We start from the raw sequence: 17,880 nt of genomic DNA, 5'->3' as shown, positions 1-17,880 counted from the left end.
TCTTAATGGTTTCTTCTATGTTCTCCATTTCAATAACTTCCTTGAGATCTTATTTTAAAAACAAATTTTAGCTGTTAACACTTAGATTTTAACTTACTACTCTTTGGTTCAAAAAATTATCACCACACTTAAGAGTATAGTCTTCAAACCTAGAACAAATTCATAGAGACAGAAAAAAGAATAGTGGTTACCAGAAACTGAGTATTGGGCAGGGAGCAGGGGGAGGGGGGGAATAGAAACTCATTTAAGGGGCATGGCATTTCAGTTTGGGAAGATAAACATGTCCTGGAGTTGAATAGTGGTGACAGTAGACAGCCATGTCGCTGTACTTGCCACTGAACTGTACACTTAAAATGGTACATTTATGTTGTGTATTTTATTTATAGTATTTATTTATTTTTGGCTGTGCTGGGTCTTCATTGCTGCAGGGGCTATTCTCTAGTTGTGGTGCACGGACTTCTCACTGCAGTGGCTTCTTTGTTGCAGAGCACAGGCTCTAGGGCATGCGGGCCTCAGTGGTTGCTGCCCGTGGGCTCAGTAGTTGTTGCTCCCAGGCTCTAGAGCTCAGGCTCAATGGTCGCATGAGCTTAGTTTCTCTGCAGCATGTGGGATCTTCCTAGACCAGGGATCAAACCCATGTCTCCTGCATTAGCAGGCAGATTCTTCACTATTGAGCCACCAGGGAAGCCCTATGTTACGTATTTTAATACAATAAAAGGTAATAAGTCAAAAAAGAAACGAGTATACCCTTCAAGAAGCAGATATTTGTCTCCTTGCTACTTTCATAGTTTTTTCTCAGTTGACCATTATTTAGTTGGAGCAATTCTTTTATCAAATAGTCTGTGCTAGCTGCCTCATGTTATCCAGAAATTAATGTACATAGAGACTTCCAAATTATCCTTGAAACACAATTCCTCACACTAATGTGACTAACTATTTATGGAGTAAAACTCGGTAGCCTGATTCTGTAATAATGTCACCACAACATTGAACTCATTGCTTAGGAGACCTGATTCGTAGAGCACTTTCTGTCTCACAGCTGCGTGAAGTTGTCTTCCTAGTCATTCTTTGGAATCATTTCATTTTGCTGAAGGACTCTGTCAAAGAGGAGAGCTGGTGTTTTGGTATGGTGAACTATCAGCAGAGAGCTTTAGTGACATTGAATTAAGGTACCATGTTTCCTCTCACGAGTTTACTATAGGCCAACTTTATATTTTATTTTATCTAGTTGACAGTAAGTGTGAACGTTATTTGAGGTAAATAATTTATACCCAACTTTTTACCTGAAATAAACTATGGCCTATGTCTTTGCCATCCTATTGTGGTCTCTACATTCTTATTCCATTATTTAATGTTTTAAAAAATTTGATCCATCACCCAGAGTGGATTTTTAAAACGAGAAGAACAAGCCCATATTTATCCTTTGTTTTGCATTCATGTAGTTAAGTCATTGTTACACCTTGATTTTTGTTTTCCTTCATTGGAGTAATATCGCAAACATGTAAATGTTGCATGTCAGAACTCTCCTCGGTTTATATCTCTTATTCCTGTTTTTCTAAAAAATGCCTCTTACTGAGGCATTGGTCAGTTTATTCAATGTGAGAACTTTTCTTCTCGTTTGTTTCCTCTGTCTCTTTTTTATGTAACATTTGCTGCTTGTGCCTTTCCACTGAGTTTGCCTTGGTTGCTTGCTTGTGTTCGTTGTTTTAGTTTAGGGGCAGCTTTAAGGATAGAGCTCTCTACATCTTCTGGTTGATACCCTTGTCTCTGAGAGAGCCCGATTCCAACTGAATCACCCCTGTACAGTGCTGTAGTTTATGTGAACTCCAGTCTCTTTGATCTATGGGAATGTATGCAAATATTCATATAATACATTTTTATAGACACTTCAGAACTTTGAATTCCATCCATTCGGTCATAATGGTTGTCACATATTTGTATGTATTCAGCTGTAAGTGTTCTTAGCTCACCAACGGAATGGATTCTTGAGAACCTATGTGTAAATTAATATTGGCAAGGTACTTCTTTGGTGGTCCAGTGGTTAGGAATCTGCCTTGCAACGCAGGGGACACAGGTTGGGGAACTAACGTCTCACATGCTGCAAACAGCTAAGCCTGCATGCTTTGGAGCCTGCATGCTGCAACTTGAGAAACTGAGCACCAGAACTAGAGAGTACATGCGCCTCAATGAAGAGCCCACATGCTGCAGCCATGACTCGACAGAGTCAAAGAAAATAGATAAATTAAAAATAAAGTCAGCAAACACATGCTTTAACTGTCTGTGTAGGCACGCTGTACCTTCTGTGCTCTCTAACTTTCGACTAAGTACCAGCATATAAACCTCTGGTGGTCAAGTGTGGTATTTAAGGGGCTCAGTTTTATACACTTTGGCAAGGTAATAAATATATGTTCTGACAGTTTGCTTTTTCTCAGCATTCATTCATTCAGCAAATGCTTACATTAAGATAAGAAGCTGTATCTCATAAGTGGCTAAAAGCATAAACTCTGGAGCTTAACTGGCTGGTTTAAATTCTGGTTCTATTACTTACGAATTGTGTGTTTTGGTTATTTATTTTTCCTCTGTCTTAGTATTTTCATCGGCAAAGTAGGAATGATAATGGAACCTATCTCACGTTGCTGTGAGGATTAAACTGATTCAAAGATGTAAGATATTTAAGTCATGCCTGGTGGCATGGCAAAAGCTCAGTAAGTGTTAACGGTTGGTTGTTACAAATGATGAGATGTGGCCTTTGCCTTTGATGTACTTACAGTCCAGCAAAGAGTATGAAACTAAATAGCTTCAGTCATTTGATGTTTCAGCTTTTATTCAGTCCCTTCTATGTGGCAGGCTCTGTAGTCAGCCCTGGGAATAAAATAGCAATAAGCAAACATATTCTTGTACTCATGAAGCTTATTTTTAGTAGGGAAGACAGTTAAAATAATTCCAGTAAAATGTCAAAAGAGTTGTAATAGGAAAAAATGCAGCATGCTGTGGCTACTTCTAGCAGGAGGGCCTTACTTATTCTAAAAGGTCAGGACAATAAGGAAACTATATTATGAAAAATGCTGTAAGGGAAGGTCTTTTTTAGGTTTAGAGATATTCAGAGTAGGAAGTGCTTGAGTCTTCTTTGGGAGATAGGGAAAGCTGCTCATTGGAGGAAACATGTGAGCTGACTCTAGTGGCTAAGATACAGATAAGGGTAGTGGGGCGGGGAAAGCATTTCTGGCTGATGGAATGGTTTGCAGAATGTCATGAAGCATGCCAGTGCCTTTCACAGTCCTGAACTTCAGTAGTTCTGGGTTGTTGGGACAGTGTGTGGGGCAAATGAAGGTGGACAGTGGTATATATGGGAGGATCAAAGGGAGAACCGATGAAAGTGGGAATATGAAGGAATTTCTCTGCCAAAGAGTTAGCACTTTATTCTGAACGCAGTGGAGTCATTGAAGTGCTTTATGCAGAGGAGGAATTGCAATCCCATTTTTACCTTTAAAAATCATTATTTTCTCTCCGTCAACAATAGACTGAAGCCGGTAAGGCTGGAGGCAGGTTGACGTTTGGGGAGACTGAAGCAGTTGCATAGGCAAGAAGTAATGAGAAGCAGAAATGAAGAGGACTGGATAGAAGAGACAGAAGATCAAATTAATATGCCTTAGGTAGCAACTCGGAGAAGGCAATGGCAGCCCACTCCAGTACTCTTGCTTGGAAAATCTCATGGACAGAGGAACCTGGTAGGCTGCAGTCCATGGGGTCGCTAGGGGTCAGACATGACTGAGTGACTTCACTTTCACTTTTCACTTTCATGCATTGGAGAAGGAAGTGGCAGCCCACTCCAGTGTTCTTGCCTGGAGACTCCCAGGGACGAGGGAGCCTGGTGGGCTGCCGGCTATGGGGTCGCACAGAGTCGGACACGACTGCAGTGACTTAGCAGCAGCAGAAGCAGCAGGTAGCAACTCAGTGAAGGGGCGAGAGAGAGCAAGCGAGGGCTTGGGCCTGTGGCGGTGCCCCAAGAGGTGTTTATTTGTCACCTTGGATTTCCTCCCACGTTGAAACGTCCTGTGTTTATAACTATCAAACATTAGAATCGCTTCAAGAGACCTCAGAAATCCTCATACGCACTTTTCTTCAGGCACTTTTATTCGCCTTTGAGACAGAGCAGTTAGATTGGTTCTCTGTGGATTTCACAGCTCAGTAGTGAGAAGTCGGTTACAGCTCCTGTCTTCCCATGCAGCATCCTGATGAAAGTTGGTTGTGCCTAATGGATTTGTAGGGAATGACTTTCATAAATGGTTGAGTTAGAGCAAACACATGGGATACTGTTAGAACATATGTAAGAATATAAGGGTTTTGAATAAATAGGAAAAAAACATCAGAGGAGGAGATGGCTTGCGTAGTAGATGCTGTATCTTGTCTTCTGTGGTTTGTATTTAGTGCCCCCTATTGGCTGTTTAGTTTAAAGCAACACCTTGTTTATTGAATACGATGTTCCTTGCAGTGTTATTTATCAACATAAGAAAAATCAGAGATTTTAAGATTATGATAAAAGGTGATAAAATCTGATGGGGCCTGAAAAAATCTGGATAGAGTCTAGGAGTTGGGTAGAGGTCTTGAGAAATGTCTTTATAACATTTTGTTGTATTTAACATGGGTATGACATTATAGTCTGTATTTTCAGAAGACAGACTTTTCTGATGAGAAGCAACTTGGTTTTTAAGCTTATTGTATGTGGCAAAGCCTTAAGAATAGTAGCCGCCCTGGTAGGCAGTGACAGCTGCTGTTTTTCCATAGGGTGGCCACTACATGTGATGACCATGAAAGGAAATAACTGTTAGTCATTAAAGTAACTCCATTCAGCTACTTGAGAAATCACCTGGTCAGATAACTCATCACAGAAAATAAAGTGGTGATTATCCATAATGGGGTATCACCAGAAGTGGGTGGTTTGTCTTTTTATAAGTGACAAGGAAGCTGCTGTTGTGTTCTCTCCTCCAGGAAAAGGAGTAGTAGATTAGATTTAGTGTTCAAAATAACTGGGAAGGCCAAGCCTGAATAAATTTTAGTAAGCAAGCACACCTGATACTACTTTGTGGTTGAAAGACAGTTGCATTTTGTAGAAATAAGTGCTCACCATGATTTTTCTGTAAAGGAAGTCTATTAATCTATTTTCTATTTCCATTATTTCCTGGTTAATCTTCCTTTGAAATGTTTCTAATTGTCATTTCAACTGGATTGCATCTTGAAAACCAGTTCACCTATTTATTTGGCTTAAAAATAGTACTTTTTGATTAGGTGTTATATGAAACTACAGAGATGGCTTACACTACCCAGTGAAATCATTTATTTGCTTTTGGTATATTTTACTGTTGCAGTTTTCTCTGAGAATGTTTAGTAATTATTAATAAGAAGTAATGCTAGCTGCTTTCTGTGCATTTCATGAGAGGAATAAGCTATTATATAGTTTCCCTTCCCCCCCAATAAAAAAACCTTCCATCAAAAACTGACATCCTAAATGAAGGGCATAATGGTACAGCTTATTTATTAGCGTGTCAAACTTAAAATGTAATGGTTTCATATTTCAGAATGAAAAAGTGTGTTGTGATTCATGGTTTTCGGTGACAAAACAGACAGCTCTTTTACATTACTGCACTGATTGCCACTGATATACCACTGTACTTTTTTTTTTTTGTTCCTTTCTGTTTTCTTCTTATGCAATAGCTCCCTCTACTTGAAAATATTGGTGTAATTATAGTTTAACACTGTACTTTATTAGTGTGTTCCCATGACTATTTTTATTTCCAATCCTCTTGATAAGTATGTGGTGTTATACAACAGAGTATATTAGAAATTTACCAAGAATCTCTTGACTTGGTAGTGGAAATGCAAGGCTTAGTTAAGGAAAGTAAAATAGATTGTTTGAAGGCATTTTTCAAGGGATTAGCTCTGTAGCCTTTGTTGATTTAAATATGGTATATTTGGTTAAGATTCCATGCAGTATTGAAAATAAGCCTCAATGTCTACAATAGTACGGTATAGAAAACTGCAACAGAAAACTTCAAAAGAACCATCAGCCACTTCAAACAGACATAGCCTGGAACATGGCACATTCTCACTTTTGTAATTTCAGAGTCTTGCAATTCTAACACAAAAGGTGGTACTTGTTACTTTCTCAGGAGGGGTTTACTAGAAACTAGCAGTAGTAGAATCTCATGTTTCTGCACCTTGCCTATATGGAACAGTATGTGCATAATGAAACAGTAGGAGCAAAGTACACCAGCCAGGCAAGTGATGGGTTTGTTGTAAGGAATAACTGAATTAATGATCGTCAAGCACTTAGAACACAGCCTGACACATAGTAAGTGCTGTATACCAGTATTGAATGAAATAAAAAATGATAGTGTGGCTATAAACTGGTTCATCAGCCAAATTTATTTACAGAGTTTTAGTGTTATTTTCTGTGCTTAATGAAAAGAAAGGGGGGGCCCTCCCAATGGATGAGGGCCCTCCCAATAAAACATTGGTTTTATTTATGAATTGATATTCATTTTCTCTATATTAGAATAGTTTTTGCCTAGGAGTATCTATACCATGTCATAATTTTAGGTTATATTATTTTTAAACATACTTTTGAAATGCAGTGGTATATACCATGGTTTTCATTTCTTTTTGGAATTTAAATGATTTAGTGAGAAGATTTTATACTGGTTGAGTGCTGAAGAATGGAGTATCATTTCCCATAATACACTTCTCTTGGAACTTACCTATTGCCCAAGAATGGTAATAGAATGGCTTGTTTTAGGTCCATAGTATGGCTGTGCTTCAGGACGTCAGAGGCTTTCCCAACTCTCCCTACACCTTTTGTGCTGTGTCCTTAGCCACTCAGTCATGTCCGACTCTTTACCACCCCATGGACTGTACCCCACCGGGTTCCTCTGTCCATGGAATTTTCCAGGCAAGAATACTGAAGCAGGTTGCCAGTTCCTACTCCAGGGAATCTTCCCAACCCAGGGATTGAACCTGAGTCTCTTCCCTAGACCTCTTGTGATCCAACAAAATATTAATTACCACAATTTAAAAAAAGAAATTTATATGTATTGTGCACTAACTCATACATACAACTAAAATTGTTAGCTTTATATCTTTATTTTGATACAAGCTGATATTTTTGTAGCTGTATAGAGTCAAGGCTGTATATTGTCACCCTGCGTATTTAACTTATATGCACAGTACATCATGAGAAATGCCGGACTGGAAGCAGCACAAGCTGGAATCAAGATTGCCGGGAGAAATATCAATAACCTCAGATATGCAGACGACACCACCCTTATGACAGAAAGTGAAGAGGAACTACAAAGCTTCTTGATGAAAGTGAAAGAGGAGAGTGAAAAAGTTGGCTTAAAGCTCAACATTCAGAAAACTAAGATCATGGCGTCTGGTCCCATCACTTCATGGGAAATAGATGGGGAAACAGTGGAAACGGTGACAAATTTTATTTTTTTGGGCTCCAAAATCACTGCAGATGGTGATTGCAGCCATGAAATTAAAAGACGCTTACTCCTTGGAAGGAAAGTTATGACCAACCTAGATAGCATATTTAAAAGCAGAGACATTACTTTGCCAACAAAGGTCCGTCTGGTCAAGGCTATGGTTTTTCCAGTGGTCATGTATGGATGTGAGAGTTGGACGGTGAAGAAAGGTGAGCACCAAAGAATTGATGCTTTTGAACTGTGGTGTTGGAGAAGACTCTTGAGAGTCCCCGGAACTGCAAGGAGATCCAACCAGTCCATCCTAAAGGAAATCAGTCCTAGGTGTTCATTGGAAGGACTGATGCTGAAGCTGAAACTCCAGTACTTTGACCACCTCATGTGAAGAGTTGACTCACTGGAAAAGACCCTGATGCTGGGAGGGATTGGGGGCAGGAGGAGAAGGGGGCAACAGAGGATAAGATGGTTGGATGGCCAGCAGATGAATGGATAAGGAAGCTGTGGTACATATACTCCATGGAATATTACTCAGCCGTTAAAAAGAATTCATTTGAATCAGTTCTAATGAGATGGATGAAACTGGAGCCCATTATACAGAGTGAAGTAAGCCAGAAAGCTAAAGAACATTACAGCATACTAACACATATATATGGAATTTAGAAAGATGGTCACGATAACCCTATATGCAAAACAGAAAAAGAGACACAGAAGTACAGAACAGACTTTTGAACTCTGTGGGAGAAGGTGAGGGTGGGATGTTTCGAAAGAACAGCATGTATATTTTCTATGGTGAAACAGATCACCAGCCCAGGTGGGATGCATGAGACAAGTGCTTGGGCCTGGTGCACTGGGAAGACCCAGAGGAGTCGGGTGGAGAGGGAGGTGGGAGGGGGGATCGGGATGGGGAATACGTGTAACTCTATGGCTGATTCATGTCAATGTATGACAAAATCCACTGAAATGTTGTGAAGTAATTAGCCTCCAACTGAAAAAAAAAAAAAAAAGATGGTTGGATGGCATCACTGACTCGATGGACATGGGTTTGGGTAGACTCTGGGAGCTGGTGATGGACAGGGAGGCCTGGCGTGCTGCAATTCATGGGGTTGCAAAGAGTCAGACATGACTGAGCAACTGGACTGAACTGAGAGAGTGATATTTGAATAGATTTTGTCTCTGCAAGAATACCACCAGGATACTGAACACATAAAGTAGATAGTCGACATACCCTTTTCTGTTGAGCTCTGCTGTATTGCACTTCATAGATATTTCATTTTTTACAAATTGTAGGTTTGTTAATAACCCTGTGTCATCAGATGATGGTTAGCATTTTTTAGTGATAAGGTATTTTCAATTAAGGTATAACATTTTTTTAAAACATAATGCTACTGCACTTTCTATAGAGAGAGTGTAGTATAGTGTAAACTTAACTTTTATGTGCGCTGGGGAAATGAAAATACTCATGTGACTCGGATTATTGTGAGAGCTGCTTTATTATAGTGGTCTGGAGCCAAATGCACAATATCCCTGAAGTGTGCACATACATGTGCACATACATGTCTTAAGGCTATACATTTGTTTTTAGAGGACCGAGTCATCTTTCTATTTTTGCTTGATCTTTAGGATCCCTTAGATCCCACCAGATCGGTGATTGTGATCCGCTCGCTGGTGCCGAATGGTGTGGCAGAAAGAGGCGGAGAACTGTTACCTGGTGACCGTCTGGTCTCAGTCAACCAGTACTGTTTGGATAACGTCACACTTGCTGAAGCTGTGGAAGTGTTGAAAGCTGTGCCGCCAGGCACTGTGCGCCTTGGCATCTGTAAACCTTTGGTGGTAAGTGTCGAATTTTGTTAATATAGGAAATGATAATACTGCAATAGTTAAGAACATGGATTTTGGAGACAAACTCATGTGGCCTGAAATCTCTGTTGCTTTGCATATTATACATGAGTCCTTGTGCAGGTTTCCTAATGTCTTTGACTTAATGCTCAGAAAAAGTAATGTCTACATCATAGGATTTTGAGGATTAAAGATGATATTTATTAAGTGCTTAGCACATTACATACTAGCTGCCAGCATTACTAGTCCAACTACTACTGCTTTTATCTTCATACCTTTGGCACAGAATTCTAAGTTCTCATTGCATTCCATATGACATAAATTAAAATAAGCCTGTTTATGTGTTTTAGCTTTCATTTGGGCACAATGTCGGAATGGTTCAGTAAGTTGAAATCAGTTAACCATTATCATTTTGATGATATAGCAATGAAATCATAATATGATTTTCTGACTGTCACAGTGCCTTGTAACCCCTAGCATCTAAACTCTGATTGGGTTAAGCCACCCTGAAGTCATCTTATTGTTTAATCTCATGTACTAGGTCAAATCACTGTTTCTTCTTCTTTCTTTTTTTTTTTGCAACTTCCCTAGAACACTGTTTCTGACTGAAGTATTATTAGTTATGGTGCTTATTGAGGTTCCCCAATGTCCCACTTTAAAAAGATACTAGTTAATAATTGGTACTAAAGTATTATTGAGTGCTTACTGTATGTCTAGTCAGTATTTTAAGCTCTTTATACATACTAATTTAATCATCACAGAAACTTTAAGAGACGGTAGTCCTCTTATTACCACCATTACAGATCAGTTAGTCAAAACATAAGAGTTGAGTAACTTATCCAAGATGATATAACTAGTAAGGGGCAGAGTTGAAATATGAACTCAGCAGAGTGGCTTCAGACCCTGTGCTCTTAGTCACAATGCTCTATATTCCAATTTTAATTTGTTGTCCCTAGTTCGGTTTCATGCAGCATGTCTGAAACAGATACCGTGATTGCAATAGTAGAGTGTTGGACTGGATTTCAAGAAATCTGGTCTCTGTTTCGAACTTTCCTACAAGTTAGCCCAGCGGGTCTCAAGTTCACAGAGATGACATAGACATAAGAATCGCCTTGAAGATGTTTAAAATGCAGTTTCCCAGGTCCTACTCTCAGAGATGCTGATTTGGTGGTTCTCAGATTCTCAGGAGTCTGCCTCTTGTGTCACCAGTGTATTTCTGATGCAGAATTTTGTACTTTGAAAAACAGTGTACCAGTAATTTGGTCATAGGCACCCCACTTTTCTAAGCCTACATATACATTTCTGAAAGACTAAAAAAGACTAGAGAACTGATAAGATCTTTCTTAACTCTAAAGGTTCCTTTCTTCTGTGAAATATATTAGCATACTATGGGCTTCCCTGCTGGCTCAGTGGTAAAGAATCTGCCTGTCCTGAAGGAGATGAAAGTTTGATCCCTGATCAGGAAGATCCCCTGGAGAAGGAAATGACTACACATTCCAGTATTCTTGTCTGGGAAATCCCATGGACCGAGAAGCCTGGCAGGCTACAGTTTATGGGATCGCAAAAGAGTTGTATGTGACATAGAGACTTAACAACAACAATGAGTGTTCATACAGATAGATATCTGTCTATATATAATTATATATTCATTTGTAGACATAGACAGATTCATGTATTACACATAATATTTTTGCATTGGAGAATTTCACATGACCTTCATATATTATTCATCACATATTGCACATAAAGATGCCTATATATCATACCTGTCAGTTACTTTAAGCACTTCAAAATGGAATATGGCACATAGCTAAGGCAAGGTCTTGACTTTATATTATGTATCTGATGTGTGAGTTTTGCCATAGTCAATATATACCATGAGATGCTTGGTTTGATTTTGGGACAGATTAAGGAGGGGGAAATTTGATGTTTTTATGGGGACCTCTTTATTGGTATTTTGGATTGTGGCAAGAACTTTGTCTAGATTTTCCCTGATGATTATTTGCCTGATTATTGGGGTTGCCAGAGGCCTGCAGGACCTAAACAGTGTGACTTTACTTTAAAGCAATTTAAAGAAGGCTCAGGCAGTACAAAGAACAGAACTTAGTACCAGCTGGGTGTGGATTCCTGTTCCTATTTCTGGTAGAGGTAGAGCTGCAGAAACCTCGAGACCTTGGAGTCTTGCTCTGACAGAGTTTGAAACACGCAATTGTGAGGTGGCTCCTTGCCTCAGCTTCCCTCAGTGGGTATAAGGCTGCCAGGGTGCTGGGGAGTATGAGGCCAGTAAAGGAATGAGAGAAGGTCACTTTCAAGAACACAGAAATTCTTAGTGGAATTACCATTAAGTATTGCTTCTTTAACATCTGGGTTCTTTAAGCAAAACTGTCTGTGAGCTATAAATAACCATGCATGGATCGTCTATCTGTCTCTGTCTGTTTCTCATGGTCCAGTGGGTGGCCACTTACGTCATCACCTAGTGTTTGCTGAGCATTTGTTTTGTCCTCAGCAGAACTGGGGAGAGAGTGTGACTAAAAAGGTCCAAAGTCAAGTTTGGGCAGAAAGACTATGAATATGTAACAGGAGAACAGAATTATTTTTTATTAAGTCTTATACCACAGGTATAGATATGTACTATCTATGTAATATAGATATTATGTAATCTTATAGTCTTATGTAGATACTTATTATCTATATATTTTCATGTTAACCACAAATGTGACTTCTCTTTTCCACAAACTCACCTCAAAGGTCCTAGATAAAAAAATGAATGAATTGACTTTAAAAAGTGCATCATACCAGACTTCCCTGGTGGCACAGTGGATAAGAATCTGCTTATCTTTGCCCTGCAAATCCACGTGCACATGGATTTGATCCCTGGCCTGGGGAGATTCCACGTTACGCAGAGCAACTAAACCTATGTGCCACAACTACCAAGCTCGCGCTCTAAAGCCTGCGAGCTGCAGCTGCTGAAGCCACGGGCCACGGCTCCGGAAGCCCACGTGGTCTAGGGGCCGTGAGTCACAACTACTGAGCCCGTGTGCCAGAACTGCTGAAGCCCGTGCACCCTAGAGCCTGCACACCCCAACTATTTATTGAGCTCACATATGATAACTACGAAGCCTGTGTGCCTAAAGCTTGTGCCCCACAAGAGAAGTCACCACAATGAGAAGTCTGTGCACTGCAGTGAGGAGTAGCCCCCACCCACCACAGCTAGAGAAAGCCTGCCCAAAGCAACAAAGACCCAGCACAGCCAAAAATAATACAAGAAATAAATGAACGAAAGACATTGTATCTTCAGAACTCACAGGACAGAACTGCCAGTGGAGTTATTGAGCCAGACAACTGTGGGTTTGGCTTCGTTCTGTGATTTGCCAAGCTATGTGTCCTTGCACCTATTATCTAACTTTACCAGCTCCTACTTGGAACCATGTAGTTTGCTAGTTTACAGCACAGGCTCTAAAACCAGATGGCCAGTACTCAAATTCTGGGTCTGTAACTGACTAGTTATGTAACTTTGAGCAAATTACTGTGCATCTGTTACTTATCTGTAAAATAGGGTTATTAAGGGCACCTACTTCTTAGAATATACATATTTAAAGTTCTAAGACCTGTACCTGTGATGTACATATACATAAATATATATATTTGCTATTGTTTTTATGCAAATATAAAATCCTGACCTAATAGAATAAATAAATAGAACTGGTACTAAGTTCTTAATATAAAGATTAAGCTGAGTCAAAGCATGTAAAAGTGTCTACCATGGATTGTGATGTATCCTCAGGACTTGGTAGATAGTGGCTGTGTTATGACCTGGAGCTGATGCTAAGCTGGTGAGCACTAGGATGGTTGTCCTTCTTCTGATGGAGAGTGGCTCCATTGTACCATTGTTCAATATTTTGAGTATCATCCTGTATAAACTTAGGCATTTCTTAGTTAAGGTCTGTTCCTGGGAAAGTGATTTTTTATTTAAGGAATCCCTAAAAAGAATTAAAAGTTTGAGAAGTTTTGACCTGAATATGGCTTTTTTTTTTTAAGTTATTAAAGAAAAGTTTGGTCTAATGAAACAATGTACATTAAGTACTATGTACTTGCACTTAATGGAAAGATGAGAATTTGAAAAACATTTGAAACCAAAATGTTTTCTTCAGTACAGAAGTGCTTCTTTGGTTGCCAGAGCTGGGGACTGGGAATGGGCGAAATGGGTGCAGGTGGTTAAAAGATACAAACCTCCAGTTATAAGTCCTAAGGATGCAAGGTACAGCATGGGGACTGTAGATAACAATACTGTGTGGTATATTTGAAAGTTGCAAATGTTAGCTAAACTTTTCATGGTGATTATTTTGCAACATATGCATATACCAAATCATTATGTTGTATGCTTAACACTAATATAATGTTGTAGGTCAGTTAGAACTCAATAAAAAATAGGTTCATGGTTTACAAAAACAGTTCTTCAATCATACTTAAAAAATTTAAAATGCTTCTGTTTTCAGGAAGGTGATAAAGAGGAAGAAAGTAGCATTTTACTTTCAAGCAATAATGAAGACAAGACTGAAATTTCAGGAACAATTCATGATATAAATTCATCTTTAATACTTGAAGCACCCCAGGTATTTAGTACATTTTTCCCCCATTTAAATAGTTGCTATTATAAAGAAGACAAAAGCTTGTTCTTACTGTCTTGGCTAAATAGAAACAAATTAAATAGTCTCCCCCTTTAAAGTTTTTTTTTTTAAACTGAAATCTTTTCTCTTTTGTATCACATTGCCTCTGTAAGTGACATCGGCTAGGTATAAGGCATTTTCAAAGAACAAACATACCTGACTTTATATCACTAATACACTCTTAAAATTTTGAGAGTAGAGAGAGTTTTGAAAATAAACCTGCACTTAAAATGATGTAGAATAAGAGCTATACTAAAGAACTTATTTTTCTTCCCCAGAAGAATTTGTTATTGAATACTTTCTAAAGAAGAATTATTTAGTCAAACCTTATTTTATGCTTTAATATTAGAAAGTATATTTTGAAACTTTTCCTTTTTCATTCTTAAAGTGAATTGTGTTTATTTTGCTTTTAGTAGTCAGAGGATGATTTTTCTTAACTTGATAACAACTGTCTTGATATTCTTTGCATAGTTTGTTGACAGTGTCTAAACCTGATTTGTAGTCCTGTAGTGTCCATTATGTTTTTTTTTCAGCTTATACATTTTTTGTTACAATTTCTTAACTGTGTGACATGTTTAAATATACCTCCTAAATACAGTTTTTTCTTTTTTAAAATAACTAGGTTACAGTATTTGCCATACTATATTAACTTAAAAGCGTCACTGCAATGATGTTTAGCTGCAACTGAGGAAGCAGTGGGAAGGTGTGGATTCTTTTCATGAATGTACATTTACTGATATTTAATGAATAGGATTTAAAATAGGAAATGTCATTGATTCTTCAGAGGGAATTGGGCCTTATTGTGCTTAGCACTTGAAGTTAGGTCAAAGGCTCAGCAGACTCATATATTCCTCAAGTGTTCCTAAGAACTCAACAAGGTTTCTGCTCATGTGAGGGGACTATCTAACTTTAGTTCTGTATTCTTGCTCTTTTGATTAGTGAAGTTTGAAATTAATTGAAGAGCATACTGTATTCATTCCTTTTTGTTTTATATTATTAATGGAAATGCAAAATTTAACTTTAATCCTTATATCTTTAGTTTATAGAGAAGGTTTTGTAAACATTCAAAGAGCCCATGAACTTCTTTTGAGTTACATAAGCCTGATATTCCTGACCTTTTAAGTCTTTGCTTTCTTCTGAGATGGCATGAAGTGTATCCATACTTACGTATTACTTTTTATATGAGATGCATGAGTTAAACATTCAGTTTAGCAGTTTAACAGAACTCCTTCTTCTGAGAATTTTCAGGTGGTTAATGTGTAACAAACCTTTTAGACTAGTCAGTCACCTTGCCAAAGGCAGATTGTTGCCTCTTTTGTTGTTTCCTTTTCAAGGTTGAGGTTTGTGTGGCAGTAAGGTTATATTTCTCCTCTATTGTACTAGAGAGCTGTTCTGGTTAACCATGCATTGGCATATAATCCCGTTGCTGCAGTTATGCCAGGGGTTAATTTTCCGGTTAGTGTGTAGAGTGCAGCTCTAAGACAGAGTTTAAAGTTTTGTTTTGTTTTGCGATTCTTATTCACAGGGATTTAGAGACGAGCCCTATTTTAAAGAAGAGCTTGTGGATGAGCCGTTTCTAGATCTGGGAAAGGCTTTCCAGTCCCAACAAAAAGAGATAGACAATAGCAAGGAGGCCTGGGAAATGCATGAATTCATGGTCCCTAGGTTGCAGGAGATGGGTGAAGAAAGAGAAATGCTTGTTGATGAAGAATATGAGCTCTATCAAGACCAACTTCAGTCCCTGGAGTCGTATCCCTCATCACACATTCAAGAGGCTGCTCCTGTTCCGTCCATGGAGGAGGTTCACTTTGGTACACAGTGGTTCCCGGATTGTGAACTGCCCGAGCCTCAAGAAGCAGGACACATGATGAGCATGTACCCTCAGGACATGCAACAGTGCGGCTGTAGCCCAGAAGAGATGGTAAGGGTTAGAGTGCATCTTCTGCATCCTTCCTGACTCCTCCCCTCCCCATCTCTGTCCATCAGTCCTGTAACTTTTAAACACATGAACACAATTTAACGAATCTTTTCATCACTGAATACTGTTTTTTAAAAAATGTACCATAGAGTGTTTTGCTTTTAAGTAAAAGCTCATCATTTCTTTATTGTATAACTTCTAGTTGGAGTCAATAAGCTATAGTTGCTTTACTGTTATGATGTGGTTTTTGTTGTTGTTTTTAACCTTGCTTTTTTAGTGATGTTTTCCTCCTGATACCCATTTCAAGGAAGAGTTCTTTCATCATTTGTGATTAAAAAAAAAAAACCCTTAGGGAGATATAGCTCTGTATTTCTCACATAACATGTTTGTCAAGGAAAATCAAGGCAAAATTGATTAAAGATCTGTTATTTCTGTCTTGCTTATCCACACTGTCCTCTGTATTATATACAATACTAAATAGAAAGCCACTGAACTCTAGAAAATTATTCTTACATTTGTGATACTGCCTGTTGACAACTTGGCAGGAATGCATTGTATTTACTAGGTGTTCTCTTGCTATTAAATCACCAATAAACTTATTTTTAAAAATAAAATTAGGGTTAACTGGTCACCAACTGGAATCTTTCAGTAGGGATGTTTTTAATGTTTTATTTTTGCTTATTTCCTGACCCAAATTAACTTCAGAGCAACTGAAGAGGAAGTTTTGTGTATGGAGTACAGAGCTGCATGTTCGGAACAGTACGCTGCCCTCCTTAGCGAGGTCAGCAGCTCCCCTGCAGTGATGTGCAAAGTGGCCTTAGCTTGTTCTCTCCCAGGGCAGATAGAGCTGGGTTTTGTCCTTGCCTCCCTTCAACCTTCCTCTCTTTTTCATTTCATTATGGGTCTCTCTGCTATGCACGATGCTATATTTATGTATTTAAGGAACCCTCGAGGATTACCCTTGATACTGGACTCTGGGCAGTCTACCAGAGAGCAGATGTTTTGGAATTATGTGAATTATGTGGGCAGAGGTGACATAGAATCACCTGGTATGTTGCTGTTGACACTGTTTTTTTCTATCTCCGCCAGTCCCGTTCAGTCCCACTCCTGTTTCTGTTAAGTGGTTGACCTCAAACAGAATATTTAGTTATATGGAGCAAATTATGAGTATATAAATAAATACTCTTGTTATGTCTGTTTTCTTCTATAAAAATAAGTTTTTCCCTTTACTCAAATATAAGACAACCTGAAATATAGTCCCATTTTAATATATAAACTTTTAGAGATATAGATGAATAGTATATTCATACTTTATATATTTAGTTAAGTGTCCTAGTAAGATATCAGGTGTTTGCCTGTTCTTGCATTTAGTGATAGAATTTTACTCATATTCCTTCAATGCATATTTAATGTCAGAGTCTACATTATTACTAGAATCACTTTTTGATTTTTCAACACTGTTTTGCAACCATACCTTTTTCATTTCCATCTATGTTGTTTGAGATATAGTAACTTTTTAATCCATACTACCAGTCAAAATTTATTCTCATCTCAGGTATCATTGTATAACGTTAGGTTTTTTAAAAATTCTTCTTGTAAGTTTATATTGATGACCCAATCAATCCACAGAGTAGCCACTTCCTCTATTATTTATCAAGCTCATTATAAAGCTTGCTGAAACAACATTCAGTGCTCACAGTTTGAAGGACACAGTTCCTAGTTACTAACTTTGTTAAATTTCCCAGCTGTCTGATTCTGCTAGGTAACCTGTAGGAAACTATAGGATCCTTAAACTGGCATTGGTTAAGATTGTTTTAGACCTAATATGTCTTACCTAAACAGATTTACTTTCTCTAAGTAATTATATGTTCCTGCTGTGGGGCATTAACTCTTTCTTTTAAATTGAAGTATAGTTGATTTGCAAAGTTTGTTAATTACTACAGTGCAGCAAGATGATTCCGCTATACATACGTTGTTGTTA

The 17,880-nt window shown here is 38.4% G+C and overlaps 1 protein-coding gene across 6 annotated transcripts in view; it reads left to right on the top strand.

Annotated features, from left to right (window-relative positions):
* The window catches only part of PATJ (PATJ crumbs cell polarity complex component), a 358,862-nt gene that overhangs the window by 89,195 nt on the left and 251,787 nt on the right, over nt 1-17,880 (top strand). For all 6 annotated transcript variants that reach the window (XM_065911864.1, XM_065911863.1, XM_065911866.1 and 3 more), the window contains exons 18-20: nt 9,099-9,308; nt 13,811-13,927; nt 15,507-15,902. In XM_065911864.1, coding sequence (XP_065767936.1) covers nt 9,099-9,308; nt 13,811-13,927; nt 15,507-15,902 — 723 coding nt within the window. The remainder of the gene's footprint in view (nt 1-9,098; nt 9,309-13,810; nt 13,928-15,506; nt 15,903-17,880) is intronic.

Source organism: Muntiacus reevesi, chromosome 1 (assembly GCF_963930625.1).
Source record: "Muntiacus reevesi chromosome 1, mMunRee1.1, whole genome shotgun sequence".
Lineage (NCBI taxonomy): Eukaryota > Metazoa > Chordata > Mammalia > Artiodactyla > Cervidae > Muntiacus > Muntiacus reevesi.
Note: the sequence above shows the minus strand (reverse complement) of the source record. Positions and strands in the feature narration are given on the sequence as shown.